This window comes from Myotis nattereri, assembly GCF_964212035.1.
Source record: "Myotis nattereri genome assembly, chromosome: 5".
Lineage (NCBI taxonomy): Eukaryota > Metazoa > Chordata > Mammalia > Chiroptera > Vespertilionidae > Myotis > Myotis nattereri.
The window spans coordinates 103,580,993-103,604,794 of record NC_138080.1 but is presented as its reverse complement, the minus strand read 5'-3'; the positions used below and the strand labels follow the sequence as shown (position 1 = coordinate 103,604,794).

Here is a 23,802-nt window from a genome sequence, read left to right as displayed (position 1 = left end):
AGGTCTGAAAATAAGCTCCTGTCTTTTCTGACCTGACCCCCTGGATGTCACACCGCCTCCTTCTGACCGTCTCAAGGCTGTCCTCAATTCTCTTGTGATGATTCTTTGTCCTAAAGTATGGCTATTTCTAGTTTTCTCCCTCTTTCTCCACTATACATTGTGTCCTGAGAGTAGGAACTGCTTTCCTTACCTTGTGAAGTCTTAAATCCAAAAATTTTTTAATTGAATGGAAATACTTCATCACGAATCCTTGTCTGTCCCATGTGGCCCACTGCACTGACCTTCAAAGTCTACGTTCCCTTATAGTGTTCCAGCTCCCGTGGACCCAGCCTCCTCCTGGCTGCCTTGGGATCTCTCTGAGACACACATCTGGCCATGCCATTCCCTGGCTTTTTTTCTTAATCTCTACCCCACCACCACTCTAGAACGTAAAATTCCTCCCATAGCAAACAAGGCTCCTTGAAATCAGACTCAACCCAGAATGTATAGTCTAACTTCCAACTACTCCACTTTCTCCTGTACCCACCTCCTGCTGCTTTCCAAAATGTCAGAAGCTATTACATATCAGTGACTTAGCACATGCTGTTCCCTCTGCCTGGGATGCTATTCCATTACCTATCTACCATGGGAAATAATTTTCATTTTGATGGGACATTTCATAGTAGCTACATCACTACTAATTGTTTTGTTTTTCTAAAAGCTCTGGTTTGTTGAAGTTACAATGGGCTATAATTGAATGATTTGCTTCCGTTATCTTATTTACTCCTGAAAAAATTATCATGAGGTTGCTTATGATTACTCCCATTTTCCAGAAGAAAAACTGAGGCTTGGAGGGAGATAAGTAACTGGTCAAAGTCCACAAGTATGAGGGGGTAAGGGCTGAAGTTCTCTCAAGGTCTGCCAAATTTGGAAGCTTGGGCTCTTTGCTGCCATGCCAGACAGCGAGCTGTGATTTAAATGTCACCTCTTCTCTGTAACTTTTTCTGATCATCCCCTCCCCCACCATGGGATTAGTCACTCCATCCTCTGAGTATGCAGCGCTTTGTACAGGCTGCTGCTTTATTATCTGGGCATTTCTCCTGTCAATCTTTCACACTCACATCTACCAGGAGCAGAGTCCTGGGGGACAGGAATTGTCACCTACATCTCTTGGACCCCCCATGTGCTCAGCACATGGCCTGAGATGCTATAAATGCTTCATAAAGGCTTATTGAGGGAATTGGGAGAAAATTTGGAGACAAAATACACAGGTCAAAACAAGAGACCAGGAGTCCTCATTTCTGCCCCTTTCTGCAAAATTTTAAACAAGTACTTCCCCCTCCTTCCCCCACCACTGTCTTTAAAGTGGAGCCATCTGGTGCCACAGGCTGGTTAAAAGAAAAGGGAAATTATACACATAAAAGTGCTTGACTGTCGCATTAATTCCTACTTTTTTAAAAACAGTGTTTAAGGTTGTTGTTTTTTTCTGGTTTATAAAAGGAAAGCAAAATCATTTTAGAAAATGTGAAACTACAGAAATGTACAAACCATGTGTCCTTTAAGAGAAGATGCCAACATAATTTTAGCCTTGGAACATGGTCCCTGGGCCTGACTTCTGAGAGATCCAGGGCCTCCACTGAGGGGCCATAGTCTTCCCTCCCCGACCTTCGGGGTCCCTGATGGCATCCTTGTTGTTGTTATACTCTTGTAATCCTTTCTCTGTATTTAAGTCATAGAACTTCCTCATGCTATTAAAGAATACTCATGAATATTCCATGGCTGCACAAAGGCCACACTGTGTGAGAGTGGTGTTAATCTAGAAAAATGGGTTCTGAATTTAAAGGAGCAGGTGACAAAATAGATTCCTTTGAGTCACTTAAGAAGGCCAGGGACCTAGGCAGGGATGGCATGGATAGAGCCTTGTGGGGAGACCTGCTCCTTTGCAGTGTATCCCTGGGCTTCTCCATGGGCACCTCCCATCCCTCAGAACACAGTCATGGGCCCCTCCCTTCAGTTTGCGTTCAGGCTTTTGTAGCAGACATATGGTGGCTGATTTCATCTCAAGGGGGCTTTATTCACAGCCCAGCTGTGGTGACAGCTTGATAATACTTCCCAAGTTCAGGAGAGATCCTAAGTCGAGGCCATAAAATAGTTTGCGACCTGGTCCATTGATCTTGCATTAATGGAGAGAGAAGACTTGAGTGCTGAAGGAGAATCGTGACGGCTCTTATTTCTTGAAGCCTGCTGAGCGAGAAGCCTGGGTTGCGAGCTTCACACATGAGTTTTTATTCGATCCTCGCCAGGGGTGGACGGGTAATAACCATTGGCCCCACTTTGCAGACGAGGGGACTGAGGAGCAGGGTTGTGAAGACACTTCCTAGCTGTGAAATGAGGCCAGTTCCCAGCCAGTCAGAGCCTTTTCAATTCCAGACTCTGCGCCCCAACGCCATGGCCCCCAGAAAGCATCGCTGGGCATGAAAGGGCGCTGTGTCGGTGCCCAGACAGCAGACATTCTAAAGTTCTAAAGCTTCTATATTCTCCCAGAACAAGAAAAGGCTCGCCTCTCTTCCAGTGCCAGGAAACAGGATGGGAGATACCTTTAAAAACACACTAAAAAGGACCCGTCAGAATCAGATCTGTCCAGCTCCACTAACAGCCGCCAAAAGGCACTGAGATGTTTGGAGGTAATTTCATTAGGATGATGACATACTGGCCAGGCATTTCCTAATACTCAGTGTTTAATTCCCAAACTCAGTCTCTGCCTCTCCCTCTCTGGGTGCTGACCCCAGGGGCCCTGGGTGGCTCGTGGAGGCTCAGGCCAGGCATCAGCTTCTCCAGGGCCTGAGCTACCCTCCCCAGCACAACCTCAAGGCGTGGGCTGCTGAGCCACGTGTGACACATCAGGGCGGCAGCGGCTTCAGAATGTGTGTTATCTCAGAGCACTCTCTCCTCTTGGCCAAGGTCTGCTCCATTGGAGGACGCAGCTGCTGTTTTAACACATTTTGGAACCTCTATCTCCTGTCTTCTCTTACTTCCCTCATCGGGGGTTCATCATCTAACAGAAGAAAGGTTTGGAGAATGAAACTGGCTCTGACATTCCAGCTCTCAAACACTGTCTAAAAGAATTATACCACACAGGGCTAGTAAAGTATTGGGGAATTTTATATTTAAAAGGCCCTTGAGGGAAAGCCTGATGTGAAACAAATCTTTCCTCATCTTGTTTTCTAAGACAGAATTCTTTTAAAGCTAGACATTAATTTGGACTTTCAATTAGTTTGTTCTTTCCACTAACTCACTTCCATAGCTACCTGCCCGGCCCAGGGCCAATGGACAGGACCCTCAAAGATAATAGGACACAGCCCCTTGCCTGAAGCACCTAAGTCTACCATGGCACACAGATAGGCAGAGAGACAATCCCATACGGCATGGCAATGCTGTAACTGAAAAATGGACAAAGAACTATGAGGTCACAAGAAAAACGACCTGGAGCAATGAGAGGAGGTTTCACGGAGCAGGAGAGAAGGTAGAACATGCTGCTCCCTCTTAGAATCCCCTAGTCCTTCCTCTCCACCTACTCAAATGTGTCATGGCCTTCAAGAAGGACACCCAGTCCCTTAAAGTCTATCTTGATAACTGACTCCTGCCAACTTGTGCTATGGGTCCCTTGGAAATTGAGATACTAATGCATATTTTGCATATAGATTTTAGGCCAAGTACTCTTTGATATGCAATTACCAAAATCCTTATTATAGCAAAGCTTTCCCCTTCCCCCCAGGACATAAGCACCATCCAAATTTTCATTCAGTAAACAACCAGGCTCCCCCAAGCTCATTATGCCACCTTATGGTTGCCACCCAATTTCAGGTCTCCTATATAATGTTGTTTTCCCCTTCTAAACCTGATCTCCCTCCAAAACACACACACACACACACACACACACACACACTCTCTCTCTCTCTCTCTCTCTCTCTCTCTCTCTCTCTCAGGGATTTTCTCAATTCATTTTATCTCAGGAAACCACTGCCCAGACAGGTATAGTGAAATGATTAACATGTCAGTTTCACACGCTGCAGACCTGGGTTGGGACTCTAGCTGCCTCCTTCCCAAGCGTGTGATGCTGGGCAAGAGGCTTAAACTCTCCAATTGCTGTCTCTTCTTTGACAGGAGATTTTAATGATCATCAATCTCCCAGAGTCTCAGCCACCATGAGGCCACTGACGCTTTCTCATCAAGAAAGTTTTCCTCGAAAAGACCACATTGACTACAGTGTGAAGAACTCCAAGGGGACAAGAAGATGTAGCAATGGCAGCCATGAAGGACGGTCATGGCCAAGCTGGGTTCGTGGTACGGGTGGTGGAGAGGAGGATTGGATTTGCGAGGCCTTTCGGCCTGGAATGGACAGAACCAGGAGATGCCTGCTGTGGAAGGAGACTCTCTCCCCTCAGGACACATCAGAATCTCCATGTCTCCGTTCCAGCTCTGTCTTCTTCTCTTAATCCTGCTATTTCCTAAGTGCCAATCTCAAGTACAAAAAAGTTCTTGCTCCCATTTTATAGGTTTTTTTATGGTTCATTTTCCAGAATTGAGGAGATTGATCCTAAAGATATCAGTGTCATAAAACCACCAAAAATTCTGTGCCATTGTATAGGTTTCTGGAAGTTTCCACATAGGTTATCCGATTACATTCTATGGTCTGGGCAGTGCAACAACTGGCTTTAAGGTAGCTCATTGGTACTTTTAAAATGTTTGATGTCTGGAGAACAAAATTAATGGGTTTTAATAGTATAGAATTGTGTGGAACAGTATGCTGTTTAAGAGCAGGGACTCTGGAAACTACTGCCTGGGTTCAAACCTAGTTCTTCCATTCACAAGTTGTGTGATAATCAGCAAGTTATATACCCTCTCCTGTGCCTCAGTTATCTCATATGTAAAATATGAGCCCCTGATGCAGGTTAAGAGAGCTACCTAAAGCGCTTAGTGCTCTGCCTGAAATAAGATGTTTGCTTAATAAGTGATAGTTTCATCAGATATGCTGGTTTTTAATGAAGTGGTGGGTTCCTGAGTGAAGGTCAAGAGTCAATCAACCATTTCCAGCCGGGAACCCCACTTCCTCAGGTCCTAGCTATCCTCACACCAGTTCTCCAGGGGGCAGGGGTGGGTGGAGTTGGCACTCACTGTTTTTCTGTGGCCTCTGCACAGATTTCCTGGAGTCTGTGGGCTCACAGTGTGGCAGAGAATGGGCACACAGTTGGCCCATTTGCCATTTGCAAAGTGAAGGCAGCCTTTGTGGCCCTTACTCTCTGATGACTCAGGTATTCTCTGGAGTCTTAAGTGCTATTGTGGGTTAAGCCATGAAGAATGGGGTGGTTTCCACTATTATTTTTTCCTTTTAGAACAAGCTGCTCTGAATTTCTGGAGCTGGCATGATGCCAAGTGTATTTACCTTTATTTAATCACTCAATAGACTCTCTGTGAAAACAAGGGTAATTAGGCCTAAAATATATCACCCAGAGGCTTATTTTAACTACCCGAAATAAAAGCTAGATCCCCAATTCCAACAAAATTACCAGACCATTTCCATTCCAAGACCTTCTGGCAATGTCTACCTTCCCTGGTGGATCCTCCCAATGTGGTTGTCTGTCCCCAGCAACAGGGAGCCCAGAGGCAGGGGACAGGCTTATCCAGAGCAGCCAGCAGTGAGGAGCCTTGGTCAGGAGGGGTTCCCTGAGACTGCCACCCGCACAAACAAGCCATGCATGTTTCCTTACTCTGCTCCAAGACCTATGGAATAGCACCACGCACACCCCAGGGTTCACATCTATCCTCCTAAATAATAAGAGATGATGACAATTGCCTGTGAGGGTTCAAAGATGTGCTCAATCACATGGTAGGGATTTTCAGTCAAACTTCCTTTTTGTATTTTAACATATTTTGTATTTTGTAAGTTCACAATCAACGCAGTAATAAACCACTGTGTCAGTTTCATTGGCAGCATGTTCACTTTCTTTGGGCACATAAAGTCAGGGTGCATCTTACATTTGATAAAATATGACCTGTGGTAAATAGAAACCATTCCCTGGCAAACTGTAAACTCTCTGATTATTGTGTGTGTCTTTTTTCCAGTATCTTCTGCTCTTAAATCACAACCTTCTTAAAGGAACCAAGACTATGTGGAAGAGAATATCAGTTATAGAAGGCCTTTTGGACTGGATCAGAAAAACACCAGTGGTTTTTTAGTCTGTACATAATTGTGCAAGTGTCTTGCGTACCTCGTGTTTCTCCAATCTTATGCTCATGACAAACATCACTAATCAATTCAGCACTCCTTCCCACTGAGCCAAAATGAAGCCTCTGAATCTTTCTCAATGCAGTACGATAGGCAGTTAATACCAATCCACCAGAGTTGGTACATGAAGCAGCATCTATTTTCTGTCCCCGACTCAGAAGCTTGAGAGATAGGGAAAGAGAATGGGCATTGGCCAAGTCAAGAAACTTAGTTGTATGAAAAACATCTCAACAATGACAGAGTCCATTGCTCAGAGGTCAAGGTCTAGAGCTGTGAAATCATCTTGTCACAGAGCTAACCCTCTGCCAAATGAGTGTGGACACTCTCCTATCCAAAATATCCTTCTACCAACCCATGCTGCCTTTCTCAGTACCGAAGTCAAACTCTTTGCTTACATAAGTAAATAGATTAGATTCTGGCAAAGAGAGGAAGATAGGGCAGCAGCCATGTAAAAGTCTTTTGCTTTCTGTTTTGCAAAATTTCCTTTTGCTCATTTGTCACCATAAACACCTCATTGTTCAGGCAGGCAATCTACAGAACAAAGCAGGAATGGTTATTTCCAGCAAACGATAATTACAATGTGCTCTGTGCAAGAAGCAATCATCCTAGCCCTATGGTTCCTGTATGTTTAATAGCCAACACCTTTCATAGCAATGTTCCCACTTCCATAAATAAGAAGAAAAAAATGTCACTATTTAATCCCATAATGACACGAGAGAAACCAGCCACCCTGTGCCTGATCAAGGCCTCGTAGGGATTTCAGAAGTACTAGACATATCGGGTGTTTGCCATAAATATTGGTTGTTTAATATTCCCAGGCAATGGAAGGTAACCAATAAAAATCATATCTGGAAAATTAAAAGTGACGGTTGGAATGGGGATCTCTCCTCCTTGTCAAATTCCAATTTGAAGTTAAATTGGGGCTTTCAGTGCTAAGACAGGGACCCTTGACCTCTGAGTAATTACTTTCCCACATCATTTTCTTTAATTTGGAGGAGAGAGTTCTAAGAATTGCTGGGTAAGCTCATTTTTGTGAATATGAAGCTACATCTTAAGAAAAGCCTGTTTATTTCTTCCTCCTCGATCAGGACATCCCTCCTCCTAGTGAGGTGTGCTTGCTGCCCATCTGAGTTCTCCTCTCTCAGCACTCTCAGCATTGTAATTACACCAGCAAACTCAAGGGTCATTGAGAGTAATGACTCAGTTTCAGCTCTGAACCTCTGCAAGGTTCCCGGAATCAGCCCAGGGGGCAGGGCAAGTCTGAGCAGGAGGTTCCTAACACTGCTGCCCCTGCCTGAGAAGTGGGCTGCTCTCCACATTTAGAAAAAGCATTTGTTGAAGGAGGAAAAGGGGTCTGAACTATGGGAAAAGCACATAGAAAATCATGAAGGTCTGCTATAGCACAGCATTTGGGGGAGTAGTTCACTCATTCATAACTTGAACAAACATTTATTGAATACCTACCGTATGCCAGGCACACTGCTGGGTATTGAGGATGAAAAGGAGTAAAACATGCCCCTGGCCCTCAAGGGAGTCTGCAGAATGTAGGGGCATGAATCACAAAACCAGAAAATCTCCTTGCAATGGACCAAGTACAATGATCCAATGACTGAGAGCGACAGGGGCTCTGAGAGTCAATGGGAGACCAGTGGGGGAGGGACTTGGGGCCAGAGGTGCTGAAAACAGCAGCACTTAGTGGGTGATTAGCAGTGGCAGGTGAATGGGAGGGAGAGTCATAAACTGAGTGAATTTGAGACACTTGAGAGAGTTTTCACTGGAGTAGGTCATGGTTTTCTTGAGGTCACAGATCATAGTTAACTCACTTCTGAGGCTTTGTGCTGAGTACATAAGAAGTTCTCACAAAATACTAAATGGATAAATAAATGAATATTGTGTATAAAGAAAACACCTGTGCAGATGCTTCTTGCGGATCATCTCATTTAATTCTCACAGCAACTCTATAAAAAAGGTCTATTATTATCCCATTCTATGGACAGAGCCAGGCCTCCAAAGTCTCAGGTATGAGTGAGGAGCCAAGTAGGGCAAGTTCACAGATTAAAGTGACTCAAAGAGAGAGAGAGAGAGAGAGAGAGAGAGAGAACATGGAAACATGCTCAAAATCATAAGTCATCAGACACAACCAGAATCATTATACATCCACTAGAATTGTTATAATCCCAAGGACCGACAATACTAAATGTAGATATATAGATAATGTGGGTCATTTAAATAATCTAGAACCCTCAAACATTGCTGGTGGGAATGTAAAATGGTACAGGCACTATGGAAAAGTTTGGCATTTTCTTACAAAATTAGACATACACTTTCCACATCTCCCAACTATTCCGCTCCTAGATTTCTACCCAAGAGAAATTAAAATATGTTCATACAAAATCTGTGTGTGAATGTTCATAGCAGCACTATACACAATAGCTAAAAGTTGGAAGCAATTTGAATGTCTATCAAGTAGTAAATGGATAAACGAAATGTGGTATTTTCATACAATGTACTGCTATTCAGCAATAAAAAGGAATTAAGTAGTTACACATCCTAAAACAGAAATGAACCTCAAAATACTATTCCAAGAAAAAAAAAAGTCCAGACACAAAAGACATATGTGAAATTTCCAGAAAAGGCAAGTCAAAAGAGCCAGGCAGTAGATAAATGGTTGCTTAGGGCTGGGGATGGGGACTAGGAGTGGACAGGAAGTGACTGCAAATGGAACTTTGGGGGATGAAGGAAGTGTTCTAAACTGAATTATAATGATGACTGCACAACTGCATATATTTACTAAGACTAATCATTCAATTTTCAAGTCTGTAAATTATACTTCAATGAAACTTTTCTAAAAAAAAAAAAAAAAAAGGAAGAGAGAGAGCTGTATGATTTAGAAGAAGGGGCAGAAGATGTCCCAAACAGGTTGGTGAGATATTTGGGGCAGCTTCATAAGAGAACATATTTATGCTGGACCTGGAAGACTAGGGAGGGTTTCAACAGAGAGAAACGGCACATAAAGGCATTCCAGACAAAGAAAGCAGCATGAGAGCGAATGTGCCAGGCATGTTTGGGCAGTATCCAGAGAGCCAATTTAGATGGAGAAAAAGAAATGAAAATGAAAAACTTGGTTGCTGCCAGATGACAGAGTGGAGAAGAGGCAGACTAATGCATTTATGTCTTAATTTGGTTGACAGTGGGTAGCCACTGAACATTCGAGAGTAGGGCAGTGTCCTGGCAAAGCTGAAGGGGGCAGCAGTGAGAAGTGTGTGTAGGAAGGGCGAGCGACCAGGGCAGAGCATCAGATAAAAATCTCAGAGAACTGGCTGTAGCAAATGAGGGCCAAGCGGTGGCCACCTGCCTGTGTTGTTAATACAAAGAGACAGAGAAAAGCATTGTACACCATAAAAATAATAGACCCCATTATTTGGTGCCTTCTATGATCCAGGCACTATTTTCTGTTTTGTTTTGTTTTTAAACCTGAGGATATTTTTCTATTGATTTTTAAAAAGAGTGCAAGAGAGAGAGAAAGACAGAGAGAAATATCAATGTGAGAGAAACACATTGATTGGTTGCCTCCCACATGCCCCCAGCCAGGGCCCAGGCTAGGGAGGAGCCTGCAACCAAGGTACATGCCTCTGACCGGAATTGAACCCATGACCCTTTGGTCTGCAGTCTGACACTCTATCCACTGAGCCAAACCAGCTAGGGCTATGATCCAGGCACTATTTTAAAGAATCACTTGTGAAGGAGAGAGTGTGAAGACCCTGTGATGTATGAAATAAACTAAGTGGGGTGATGGTCACCTTTATGTCTGGCTCCAAAGAAAAGGAATAAAGATTAGAGGGCTCATAAGATGCTTATCTAAGATGTGCTATGGGAACCACAGATATGGAAGCTTGTAGCTGAAAAAGAAATGGTGACACTGCTAAGGTGAAAGGATGGTAAGTGAGACAAATGACAGAGACCAATTCATGTGGCTCTCTGCCCCAGGAAGGCAGGGGTGCCTGGCACTGCTGGCCCTTTCTCTGATGTCCCCACGCCCTGAACTGTGCATTAATATATACTAAGTACACATGCTTTGACATGAGTGGACAGAACATATGGGTATAAATTAGATTGTTACACTCTACTGCTTCTAGTGTAAGTCCTTGTCCATCTAATGTTAGAATAACACTCAGCACCTAATGGTGTATGTCCATGAAGCAAGACCATAGTCTATCCATGATCAGCATCCACTTTTAATTATCTGTCAACACTTAAGTATCAGGACATTTCACATAAAGTTTATAGATTTTCAGCTTCTCTTGAGATGTTGGGAGTTCTGGAAATTATAGGACCCAATCCCACATGGTTTCATCAGAGCTGAGTGGCACTTGTCCTCTTTAAACATTAAGATCCCTGCCTAGAATGCTCATTCATTCACTCAGTCATTCAACAAGTATTTATTGGGCACCCACTACATGCCAGGCATTGTTGAAGGGTCTGGAGATACGAATGTACAAATCAGACAAAATTACTTACATTCCTAGAGCCTATATTTTCACCAGGAGAGCCTGACAATACCAAATAAATAAAGGTATATATATTTTTAGGTGATAAGTACTAAGCAACTTAAAGAAGAGTAAGGTGTAGAGATTGAAAGAGGATGGAGAGAGGTGGCAGGTACTATATATAGACGAGCAGTCAGCAGGGAAGCCTCTCTGAGTAGGTGACACTGAGCCAAAATCTGATTAACATGATGTAACCAGCCCTCAGACTTGAGGGACAGATGGGCCAAGCCAAAGAAATGGCAAATGGAATAATGCTTTATACATGGGAGGAACGCGTAAAGGTATGAGAGAGGGGGTGAGCGCATATCAGACCCCAGTGACGGTTTAGATGTCCCTCTGAGTGAGATGGGAAAGCACTGGTGAGTTTGAGCAAGAGAGTGACGTATTTCTTTTCATGACTGGTCCCTGTAAGCATTAGTTTTTGGCCCTTGGCTTAGAGCACGATGGGCAAAGGTTAGAGATGGCCTCTGTGTCTGAAGAAAAAGAACAATCAGACTATGGAGCAGGAATTTCCTGATTTATGGAACATAGTGTTTGTGCAGAAGAATAACCCAAAACTTAGCAGTGACCTTGAATTAACCAACATCTAAGAGAAGAGTTAACACACAAGGAAGCCACTTAGAAAACCAAGCTCATGGAACCCGGAGACTGGGCCCTGCTTGACTCTAGGCCAGAAGTAAAGTTCCTGGTGAATGTGAGCGTGGAGGGCTCTGCTCAGCCTGCTCACAAAGAGCTTCTCTCACTTCTCCCTCTTCGCCAGTGACATTCCCTCCCCACTGCCACACTCAACTCGGTAGACAGGTCCCAAGTCTTATTTCAGCAACTTGATTTAACTCACATGTTCTCCCAGCTCAGATAGGAAAAAAGTCATCTGACCCTTGAACTCCAAAACAAAGCAGTGGTCGGCGCTTGGTGTTCAACATGATCTGGTGTTCCAGAAAATCCATTCCCTGACCATGAACAGTGGAAAACGTTTGACAAGAGGAAGGATCTACTCACAATCAGTTGGTGATCCCGCCCCATCGTGATGACCATCCGGTTCACCGTGCGAAGCAGCTGGACCATGATCTCTTGGATGTGGTGGTAGGTGAAGGCCTGTAACACAGTCAGAGACATCTGTGTGACAACCGGGACATTGTGTCTGCACACCTCTTCCAAAGGATATGCAACAGCAGTCAGACATGGTGATCACCAAGATCACCACCAGCAGCAGCATTAGCACCATCACCACCATCCTTATCACCACTAACATCATCATCATCATCATCATCATCACCATCATCATCATCATCACTGTCGTTGTCATATCTCCATCACCATCACCACCAGGCACTGGGCACCAGGAATTCCACTAACCATCTTAAATATAAGTCAGTAATTAAGAGCTTAAGCTCTGGAACCAGAAACTTTTGACTGAGAATACTAACTGGGTCAGAATTCTTGTGCTACATGGGCTGCGTTACTTCTCTGCACCTTGGTTTCTTCACCTGTGTGACAGTTGGGATCTAACCTGGAGTAAAGACAGAATGTAATGCAGGGCAGGGTTATACAGGTGATGAAGAAGTTGAGACACAAACAAGATAACCTAGAGATTGGCAACAGCAGGGTGCCACTATCTCCCTAGGCCAGAAGGACAAATGGAGGAGCCAGTGTTGCAGGAGCCTGAGACTGGGGTTTGTGACGGAAACTGTAAGAATGGGGTGCTTGTGCAGTAGAAGCTAAATGATCTACTTTAGGGGAATCATGGTGAGCCAGGTTGTGACATTTATGGGGTTCTGCCCACTTTAAATATAAGTCTCTGAGCCTCAAGTAGGACTTGTCGATAATTTTTGAGCATTTGCTGTGGTAGGCGAGGGTTTTGTGCATTTTGCACATTCTAAGCTCCTACACAGATTATTATCCATGCATAGCTGGGAGGGTGGTTATGGCCAAGTGGTGAGGCCCTGTGATTTTAAATTCAGCATCTCGGGGTCTGGACACAACTCGGCACTTGCATCATGTGACCTCACTTATCACTTACTTCTCTGAGCCTCTACTCTTTTATCTACAAAATGTATACGGGTTTCCCACCAGTCTTTCAAGGTTGATGTGAACATGAAAATAGCATGGCAGTTCTGGGGAAATGAACACGCCTCGTCCCATGGCAGGAGAATCTGTGGGTCCAAGATAGAGCCTGGGCTTCAGTAATTCATGAATTCTCTGCAGCGCATTCTGATGGCTGAGATCCATGACACGACACACTGTGGAGCTCCGGAGACAGCTGGGGTTTGGAGGCAGCCTGTGTCTCCAGGACCTTGGCAGAGCCTGACAGAAGAAAGGGCTGAATAAACGGTGGCTGAAAGGTGGATGGCTCCTCATACTTCTTCATAAGCACCTTATGAAATGTGGCTGCTTTCCATTTAAGTGTGTTTTTTCTCTTAATAGAACCCATGAAAGAAAAATAGATAGATCTGTAGTAAGAAAAAGAACAAAGATGTGCTTATTAAAAACCCTCCTTCCTTCCCAGCAGTTTTTCAATGACTCCAAAGATGAGTAGCCCAGAGATTCCTCCCTTTCTCTCTCTCTCTCTCTCTCTCTCTCTCTCTCTCTCTCTCTCTCTCTCTCTCTCTCTCTCTCTCTCTCTCCCCCTCCCCCATCCTCACTCCTTCTGCACTAATCCCCACTCTCCAGTCCTAGGGAGCTCCCCAGTAGAACCTCTGCCACCAGAGCTTCTACCCAAGCATGTATTTTACAGAAACAAGTGCTCATGATCCATCAGATGCCAGTCTCTTGTTGGATTTGAGCCATGTCCCCATCCAGCCCTTTCCCCATATCACAGTTTCCTCCTGACGCTCAGGGGCAAGGGGGGGAACATCTCCCTTTAATTCTAGGCTACAGGTGAGACTCTCCTGTGATTTCCTTCTATCCTTTATGTCCTCAAGCCTCTTTTCTGACTTTCAATCTCCAATATTTTATATGATATAAATGTAATGCTAATGGTAATAAAAATGTTTAACATGTTTTGAAAGCTTACTAAATACCTGGCACCCTACTAAATAAGACCTCATTCCACAATAAGACGGGCAATATTATGATCTTCATTGTTTAGATGAGATGACTGAAGCTCAGAGAGGTTAAGTAACTTGTCCAGGGTCACCCAGCTAAAAAGTCAAAGGAAAAAGATTCAAACCCAGCATTTCTGGCTGCAGAGCCTGCTCCTTGCCCACACTCACCCAGGTGGACTGGAACAGGAGCATAGGTCTCTGGTTGCTACGTTGGGGCCTCATCAGCCTCTTTGCACCTGAGAGGATGGATAGCCCCACCCTCCAGCTTGAAGTATTATTACCTTCAGTAACTTCTGATCTTGTCTTTCCCTTTTAGAAAATCATTACTTGTCCTCTCTGCATTCCTTTGCAATTTCATCAATCTGAGCCCACTGCCAATTCATATAATGGTTTCCATTTGATGCCCACCCCACCGGATTATATCTCTCTCTTCCTTTACCAATAGAGATAATAAAACCCCTTTCTCCTACTTCTTTTAAATAGCTGTTTCTTCATGCAAAGAGCAGCAATTAGACTGCTCAGAAAGTTTGGTATTCAAAAGTAGGAAACCGTCCAATTTATTTCCTTTCACTTTAGGTCCCAATAGGAGAGGTGGTGCGGCGGAGTGTTCTGGGCTCTGATAGACTTGACTTTGAATCCCAATACTGCTAATTTGAGCTGGTGACCTAGGACAAATTACTTTGCTTCCCTGCATTTCCGTTTCTGTGACAAACAATAGAAGCCTGAAGTGCTGGTTTGAAGAATGAGTAAAGGAATGCAGGTCAGGCCCTCGCTGCCCAGGGTGGACACATAGTAGGCCCTCAGTAAGTGGCGGCTGCAACTCCTGTCCCCCTTGGTCTTCAGCTGCGTTCCGGCCAAGCTTGCAGATTCCCAGCACGCAGCAGCACGTGCAGTAAAAGGCAATGCATAATCTAAGCTCTGGATAATATCGAGATGTCGCCCAAAGAGCGTATAGCGTATATGCAAATGGAAAACTTTCAAGATGATAAACCTGTGCTAAGCAGCAAAAATGCAGCCACAAATCACCCACTGTTAATTGCTCTGCCTCCAGGCAAGTGGAGGAATCTCTGCGGAAGTGTCTTCCGGGCTCGGACTAAACGGTGGCTTGTAATTGAAATGACAAAGCCAGTCTTCCCATTATGGCCCTGGCAAAGAAATCAATCCAGCCAACCTAAACACACTGCAAATTGTAGCTGAGTTGTTGTTTTTTTTTTCTTTTAATAATTATAGGCTGTGTGTGATATCTGGAAGGAACCTGGGGTCCTTTCTTTAATCTTACCCATAAGCCCAATACATAACAGTAAAAAGAGGGATGACATAAGTCGGTCAGGAAAAGCTAAGAACCATATGATTTCACTCCTCTGTGAGATATAACACTGAAACTCACAGACACAGACAACAGCATGGTGGTTACCAGGGGGAAGGGAGCAAGGGAGTCAGGGGAGTAAGGGGGGCAGGTATATTTTTAAAGGAAGGAAGGAAAACAAAGAAGGGTGGGAGGTAGGAAACTGAAAGAAGGGTAGGTAGGTGGCAGGGGGAGACAACCCCTGTCTTCTTGGCTCAGCCTGGGCCCTGTGCCAGCCCTCGGACTTTGTAGAATGCAATTCAAAATTATTAATTTCCCAGAGTATTTCCAGAATAATAATAGAGCATACCATATATGAGATGATTTTAGGAAATAATATACAGACACAGAATTTCACAACATTGAATCAAATTCTGTAAAAGGTGTCCCCTATTTTCATTTTTCTTTCAATCCTTTTGATGATACCAAGTAGAAAAGAACCCCTTTGGTGCTAATATGTCTTTAACACCTGTCTGTTCATGCAAAACAAAACAACCAGGGGAGGCCTCGGATCAGAGCTGACAGAAAACAGCATCTTCTTAGAACCTAATAACATTGTTGTATTGTGTCTATACATAGCAAGGGTTCAGGAAAAGACCCAAAACCTGAACATAAAGCAAAATAAGAATTTCTTAAATTTTTAATAGCGTATTTCTGAGAAGCCCAACTGGGGAAGTCCTCTTACTCTCTTGGAAAATGTAATTTTGTTTCAGCATCCACAACTGAGCAGCAAGCAGAAATATTAGAGCTCCGTAAAGCCAGAGGCTCACTTGAAGAACAGTGATAAAGTGTGATATTTTCTAGTTTGCTAAAGTTTATAGCTCTATTGGTCTGTAAAAATTTTACGTGTCTTATATCTAAGCCCAACTCAATATAAGCATCTCCTCTCCCCAACTTCAAGAATCCTAAACACTTTTGAACTAGCTATTTCTTTGGTCAGCTTTTCCCCCAGCTCAATAAATAAAACTTTGAAATGTGCTCACTATCTAACTACGTAAGATGATATTCTTAATCATTTGAAAATTCCACTTTTACACAAGTGATGCTGGCTACTTAATGGTGGTAATGTTAATTTTTTTAATCAAAGTTACAAACGTATATAGTTGAGAAACACTGTCCGATGTTCATCATTAAAAAAACAAAAACAAAAAAGAACAACAACAACAACAAAAAACCCCAGCCCGGCTAGTGTGGCTCAGAGCATCAACTTATGAACCAGGAGGTCACAGTTCGATTCCCAGCCAGGGCACATGCCTGGGTTGTGGGCTCCATCCCCAGTGTGGGGTGTGCAGGAGGCAGCAGATCAATGATTCTCTCTCATCATTGATGTTTCTATCTCTCTCTCCCTCACCCTTCCTTTATGAAATCAATAAAAATATTTAAAACGAAAACACCAGTCCCTCATGTCCCCCCACCAGAGGACCATCTTTATTTTTTTTAGCATATGTAGTTGTTACTTTAATACTTATGGTCATGTGGTCAAAACTATGTATTACCTCTTCTTTAAACGAATTTGTTCACTTTTTGGCATTCTCTATTAAGCCTCTGCCATAAAAGACAAGGATTTAACCCTTGTTGCTCCCCCACTCAGCCCCATTAGACACCTATATTCTTTCCATGTCTCCTTCCTCCTATAAAGTTGTAGTATAATTTTTGTTGGATTGATATTTTGTGTTTAAAATATTTTGATATGTAAATGTCATCCCTATCCAAGTTGTAAACAAATTCCCATTTCTCGTACAACTTTTCATTCCCCCAAAAGATAAAAGCAATCTGGGGGGGGGGGGATCAGAGATTCCTTTTAGTTCTCTGTCTTTTATGCCATCTTTTCCCTATTCATGACTGCCTCTTCTCCTCTTACACAATTCTCTCTGCCGGTTTTAAAAGTTTGCTTTGCCTCACAGAGTCTGTTTCCTGCAAGTTGCTGCTCTTCCGTCTGCCTGTTTTGGACTCTTTCTTTCGCGGTGGAGTTGTTTCCTTAGTTCTCTGGAACCTGTGGTGGTATGCTCACATTTCAGTGTGAGGGGCTCGCAGGCTGGTTACAGCTCTGGCTGAGTAGACCTTGTGGTCCAGGAGCTTCTCTGCAGGGTGATCTGGCTGGGATGGTTAGTTGGAGCGACTCAAATACCCACATATATACCAGGCTTTCTTCTGGGGCCGCTTGGATCCCACAGACAAGACTCCTCTGATCTCTTGCCTGAAGGCTGAGAGCCTGGCTGCCAGCATCGGGAGCTGAGGGGGAGGAAAGTGCCAGAGGCCTTGGCTTCTAAGACGCAGACTTTGATTGAAACCTTGTTTGGAGTAGGGTGTTGCTGCCCTCCACTGCGCCTAATGTCACCTAGTCCTGACGCCTGGTGCTGTATCCTCTTTGTAGAATACCCCCCAACCCCCACCCCCCACCCATGACTCAGCTGCCCAGACAGGCTGCTTCTTACACACACTTGCAACTGATCCTCCCCGTTTGAGCTCCTCTTCCTCACCCCCACCTCCAGGGGCCCTGCTACCACCATTTCCTGTAACTTGGGGGAAATCTTTGCTGTAGGTTAGATGAGACGTCAGCTTTTCCCGCTGCTGGCTTATGAATCACTCTTCCCGGGTCTGCTAAATCAGTTAGTATTTTTCCATATGATATCTGCCTTCCTTTTACAAAACTCCCTTCACTTTTTCTTTTTAGTAGATTTTTCCAGAGGGAGCAAAATATGAGACTCTGTTTCATCTATTATCTTTACAGGGACTCCTACTCTAAATGTTCATGGGTAAATGTTTATAAGTGAGCTCACTGAATTAGAAATGTTAACAGGGCATGGGATCATGTTCAGTGACAAAACGGTGACTGTGTTATGCCGATGCCAGATTTTGAAAAGAGTTCTAGTGCAACCCTTACTTTACAAACATCAGCTTTGAGAAGGGGCTGGCCTGGGTCACATGACCAGTGACAGGTGATGCCATAGGAGCTAGCATGAAAAACCAGTTCCGCTGGGCAGTGCCTGGCCGACTGCTCCCGGACCCAGCACACGGGCAACCTTGGGCCTTGTGTTCATGCCAAGGACAACCCCAGCTACTCTGCCTACTTTGTCTTTTGGCCTTTTTAGTACCAAGATGAAGATCACAAGGTCACGGCTACAGAGTGATGTCCAAAGACCTTTTCTTTCTAACAACAGAGACACAATGCATAGTCTGAGCATGGAAACTGCTGCTGCCCAGAGCTGCCACAGTCTTTCTCTGCTCTGTGTGCCTATGGAAGAGGTCCTTTCTACTTCCTTTTCACTTAGAAGTCACCAGGAACACTCCCTACAAAGAAAATATCCTAACCCTCAAAGGATAGTAACAATTTTCCTCTAAAGTACAGTCACCGTCTCTCTTTCTCAGGATTTCTAGGTTTAAGGCTGTCTTCTTCCCTCCTGTGTGACTGGCTTCTCTCCGGGAAGACTTGATTAACTGCAGGACAGTTCATTGGGTAAAGGAGGCAACAGGAGCGGCAGGGACTCAGAGAGGCAGAGGGCGAGGTCAGTGGAGCTGAGCAGTGGCTTTGCTGTGCACCATCACCTCCCCATCTCCTACCCACCAGGCAGCTCCCCACTTCCCAGGCAGGACGTGGGTGAGCCCTCATGTGGCCATGAGTGTCTGAGTCCCAGGGGTTCGCCTTCTCTAGGAGGGAGAGTTTGCATCAGTGGTAGGAGAAGACAAAAAAAGGAAGAAAAGATGGGCTTCTCATTCTGACACGCTGTTACCTAACAATCTCGAGATGATACTATATGCTAAGAACTATGCATATAGACCTGACAACTGCAATCTCACTTAATTAAAAAAACACACACACACAAAAAAAAAACCACTGAAGCCCCAGAAGTGAAATATGAGCATGAGAGAGAGGATGCGTAACTTGCCCAGAATTATCACTCACGGGTGGCCAAGCCTGAATTTCAGCTGGGTTCTGTCTAATCCCATGCTCTTGCCATTTCAGAGTGTTGGGAGGTGCCAAGAAGAGTGAGTGCGTTAGGCTCTCAGTGTTATGAAAATTATGAAAATAGAGTCTCTCCTCGCACAGACTACGGAGCCAGCACTAACTGTGCTCCTTCCCTACGTTAACCAGACTCACCTCTGCGAGCCTCAGTTTCTTCACCTCTAAACTGGGCATAATGGCACCCTCAATATCAGGATTGTTTTGAGAATCTGTACCTAGTTCTGACACTGACCGCTAATATTTTCTGAGCTTTTATTACACGTTAGGTACTCTTCTAAGCACATGGCCTATATTAGCTTAAGGAATTCTGCAAGCATCTATGAAATGGGGGAAATCCTTCTATTATCCCAGACTTGCAGCTGGTAACACGGAGGCTCTGGTGGGATCACACACCAGGTGTGAGCACTGATCCTAGTTCCTGCCCAGGCCTGTCTGACCCCCGGGTCCAGGCTTACAGCTGCCTTGCCTCTGTGTATTAGGACCACGGAGATGAATGCAGGCGGCAGGACTTTGAGATGATAAATCTTTCTGCAAATCTGCCCAAAGTAAACAGCGAGGCAAACATTTGTGTGCACAGCTGTTGATAGCATATTGTTTTATTTATAATATCCAAATGCAGCAAGCAAGATAAATGTCCCCCAATCAGGGATCCCATTATATAAATGACAGCTTATCCACTCAATGGAATAGGAGAAGGCAGATATTCTTGATCTGAAAAGATATCCTTAATATAGCCAGTAAAAAGAGACCAAAGGCTACCATGTGAAATATAATCCCATTTATGTTTTTGAAAAAATATTTTCCTATGTCCAAAAATCTGGAAATATGCATGGCAAGACATTAACAATGGTCCCTCTGAGCAGGGAGAAGAGGCAGAGATGTGAGGTTAAAGGGATAACTTTATTTGCTATGGTTTATTGGAAATTTTCTCAATAATCACTTACGATAATTAAGAGAATAGACCTGTTTCCCAATTGGAAAAAGATGAGTCAGTCAATATGCCTAAGGAACCGCACTCACAGGGACTGGATGGATGCATTCCAGGGGCTGTGGTGGTGCCCTGCAGGCAGCCCTATGGGGGGCGGGGGGGGGGGGGGCGTGTCTGCCCCATGCTGGGCAGCCACAGGAACCTTGGTGCTCATGGATAAAGTGCTATTGTCAACTGAGAGGAGCATTACAAAGTAACATGGTTTAACACCTTTTAAAAAGGCAGAACTATGAAATATCGTATTCCATTTATCAAATGCTTTTAAGTTCCATTTGCAGGTGGGGAAAAAAAAATCTACTTAAAGCAACCAGGAAAAAAGAAAAAAAATACATAACAAAACTATTGCCTCCAACAAAAAAATATCCAATTGTGCTTAGAGACAAATGTTTCTTTTATTCAGGTCCTATTAAGTTGCTTGTGGAGCTTTTAGTAAAATACACTGGAACCTCCAACCTGCAGCCAAGGGCAGAAAAAATAAAACCAAGGTCTGTCAGTCTAACGTCTCAATGTGGATGAATGGAGGCTGGCTGGAGCCACTTAGGAGATGGATCTCAGAGGTGTCTACTTTTGTTCTTCAAAGCAGGAGGGATCTATGGGACTGTGTAAGGAGAAATGGAAAAACAACACAGCTAACATTTGCTTGATTCTTCACATGTGCCCGCAATGGGCTGTGTGCCTTGTATTTATTATCTCAGTGCATTGTGGGAAAACCCAGGGGATAAGTGTTATTCCATTTTAAGGTATAAAATAAGATCCATTGTAATTATTATTACCATTCAATATTTTAAGCACTTAATAGGTGACAGATGCTATGCTAAATGCTTCATGTGCACCATCTCATTTAATTCCCAGAATGATCGTATCCATCTGCTACACTGCTGCTCCCCATGCTACAAAGCAGGAAATTCTGACATTTATGTAACTTGTCCAGGGTCACAGAGCCATGGGTGATGGAGCTGGATTTGAATCCGTGTCTTCTTGGGTGCAGGGCTCATGCACTGTGAACATAGCTATTCACAGCAATTTTGTATTGTTTGTTATACCCAATTGTACCAAGCAAGATACATGTCCCAATGCCCCAGCAGCAATGTGCTCCCTTAGAGCTCCCACTGTAGAAATGGGGTTCTGTGAACTATTTGTAGTGTTTCAAGAAGCTTAACAGAAATGGTAGAGTCCTCTTCAGTGTTACCACATTGGCTAATTGCAATGTCAAGATCCCTTGTTTGAACGAAAACAAGATAGGCAGGCATTCTGTTGAACTCTGCTGGTCAGAAAATTATAAATGCTACTTATATATTACTAGACACCCAATGCATGAAATTTGTGCAAGGGGCTTGGCCCTTGCAGCAGCAGCGGCTTGCCTCAGCCCTTGTACCCCCGGCTTCTTCCAGAATGTCATCCAGAAGGAGGTCTGAAAGGTTGGTCGGCTGTCCGGACTAATTAGCATATTACACGTTTATTATTACAGATTAATTTTTAAATGTGTAAATAAATTAATTAACTTTTAATACATGCTACTTGCTTGGGAAACAATATATTTTAAAGCATGTGTCCATGGGCCTATAAGAAATGGTGGTGAAAACTCCCTGTTGGTAAAAACCTTTGCTACCATTTATCCCTCCCTGCCCAACTTCCCAATGACCTTCTTCCACCCTCCATTACTGCCCTCCTCTCTCTCCCCTGTTCCACTGGCTGCCTAGTTTCTCCTCTGTTTCCTCCTACTTTATGCCTCTACTTCATCACCAGCCTGCAACCCCAGTCCCAGATGGCTTTAGCCACAGGCACAGAAGGTGCCGCTAAGGACCAGCATGATACTCTACCACCCCAAATTATTTCCCAAATATACCTCCAAGTGTTTATTGATATTTAAAGTTCCATGGGCAGAATGTCATTCTTCAACTCAGGTGAATTCCCTAGAGGTGCTGAGAGGAGGGGATCAGAATGGAGAATCTGGAAACTTCTAGGCAGAGACTTCCTCAATGGTACTGGCAACAGAGCTTGATCCCACACTAATGCTAAAGGCTCTTTAGACAGGGGAAGAGAGGAATAAAAAAATATACAACCTTCCACTGTACACTCCTTCCCACAGTGAAAATACCCCTAATCACTCCGGAGAAAAAGACAGAATTCTGTAGCTCACTGGATGATGACTGACCTAGATTCCTCAGCAGGGTCTCCCCATATCAACACTCAATTGCCCCCACCCTTCCCTTTTCCTTTTTTTTTTTTTTTTTTTGAAAAAGGACTCTTGCCCCACAGATTCCTTCTAAGCCAGCCAGGCACAAATCTAAGTTCAGAGACAGGTCTCATGAACATCCCAGGATTCTGGGTCTCAGCCAGAATTCAGAGCCTGTTCTCCCTGATAAGCCTGCTTAGGCAAAAATTATACCCAAAACTTTAGAAACATTACCAACAGGAGGCTTTAAGATATCACCCTCAAACCTCTTTCCCGTTGCTGGGAAGGGATGGAGAAAGTAGGCCAATCTAATCACAAGAGAGTCGGCCAGAAAAGAGCAATAAATCTGAGGGACGACTGTGTATCCTCTGATCTACGTGTGCAGTTACACAGCCTCAATGTTGTTTTTCAGTTCAGATCGGATATAACTAAACCCTCCCCAGAAACCCATCTCTATGAAGAGCAAGCAATGGAGGTGCGTGCCCCTCTCCATGTGCTGACAAAATTACTGCCTCCTAGAACAAGAGCATTTCTTCTCATCTTGCAAAGTATGATCTCTTCTTACTCAATCTCTTTCTCTCTCTCTGTCCCCCTACCAACCCCCACACTGTGTGTCTCTACTTTAATGCTGATAAAGCATGTGAGATTTTCTCCACCGTTTCCTAATTGTAATGATAATTTCAACAAATGTTTAAAGTCCTATCATATGTCTAATATTGCTGTCATCCCCACCTCACTCTCTTTGGAAAGTCTGGGTTGTGGGGTCCCTCCTCCCCATCTCCATCTCTCTCTCTCTCTTCCTCTCTCTCTCTCTCTCTCTCTCTCTCTCTCTCTCTCTCTCTCTCTCTCTCTTCCCCCCCCCCCTCTCTCTCTCTCACCGACCTGTATATCTCAAATAAATTTGGGAGAGAGAGAACTAGTTTATTTTTCTGATTTATTCCAAATTGCCCAATTTGACATGGCTTCTGGTGACCTTTCTAGATGACAAGAACATGACCAGTTTCTTTCCCCGTCTCCATAGTATACTCAGAGCCCCCACTCTGAAGCCCTGGCACTGATCCTTCCCTAATCAGCTGCAAGCAGGACGGTCTTCTCTCTTGAATGTTCAGCCCTTTTATATTCTCAGCCAGTGAGAACCCACCTAGTTGGTTAGTGTAACCAGTTCACCTTGAGTCACATCTATGTGTGTAAGCCTAGCCACAGACTGAGTTTCCTTCCAGTAAGAGCACAGCATCTAAAAGAAGTCTTTTGCTCCCAGTGTTCCTAGTTGGGGGTGAAGCTAGCCTTAGGAAGCTGCCTGAACAGTTGGTTGCTGCTCCTTCCCCAACCCCTGCCAACAATGAGATGACCAGGCTAGTGTTCATTATAAATCAATATCTCCAGAAACGTTCTCTCAGCATCTGCTCCAGTGGTTCACGACCATGGCTGCATTTTTAGGATTACCTTGGGACTTTCTAAATATATAAACATGCC

The 23,802-nt window shown here is 44.1% G+C and overlaps 1 protein-coding gene across 2 annotated transcripts in view; it reads right to left on the bottom strand.

Annotated features, from left to right (window-relative positions):
• Positions 1–23,802, bottom strand: part of DOCK2 (dedicator of cytokinesis 2) — a 374,023-nt gene that overhangs the window by 195,062 nt on the left and 155,159 nt on the right. For both annotated transcript variants that reach the window (XM_081091711.1, XM_081091712.1), the window contains exon 27: positions 11,812–11,907. In XM_081091711.1, the coding sequence (XP_080947837.1) occupies positions 11,812–11,907 (96 nt within the window). The remainder of the gene's footprint in view (positions 1–11,811; positions 11,908–23,802) is intronic.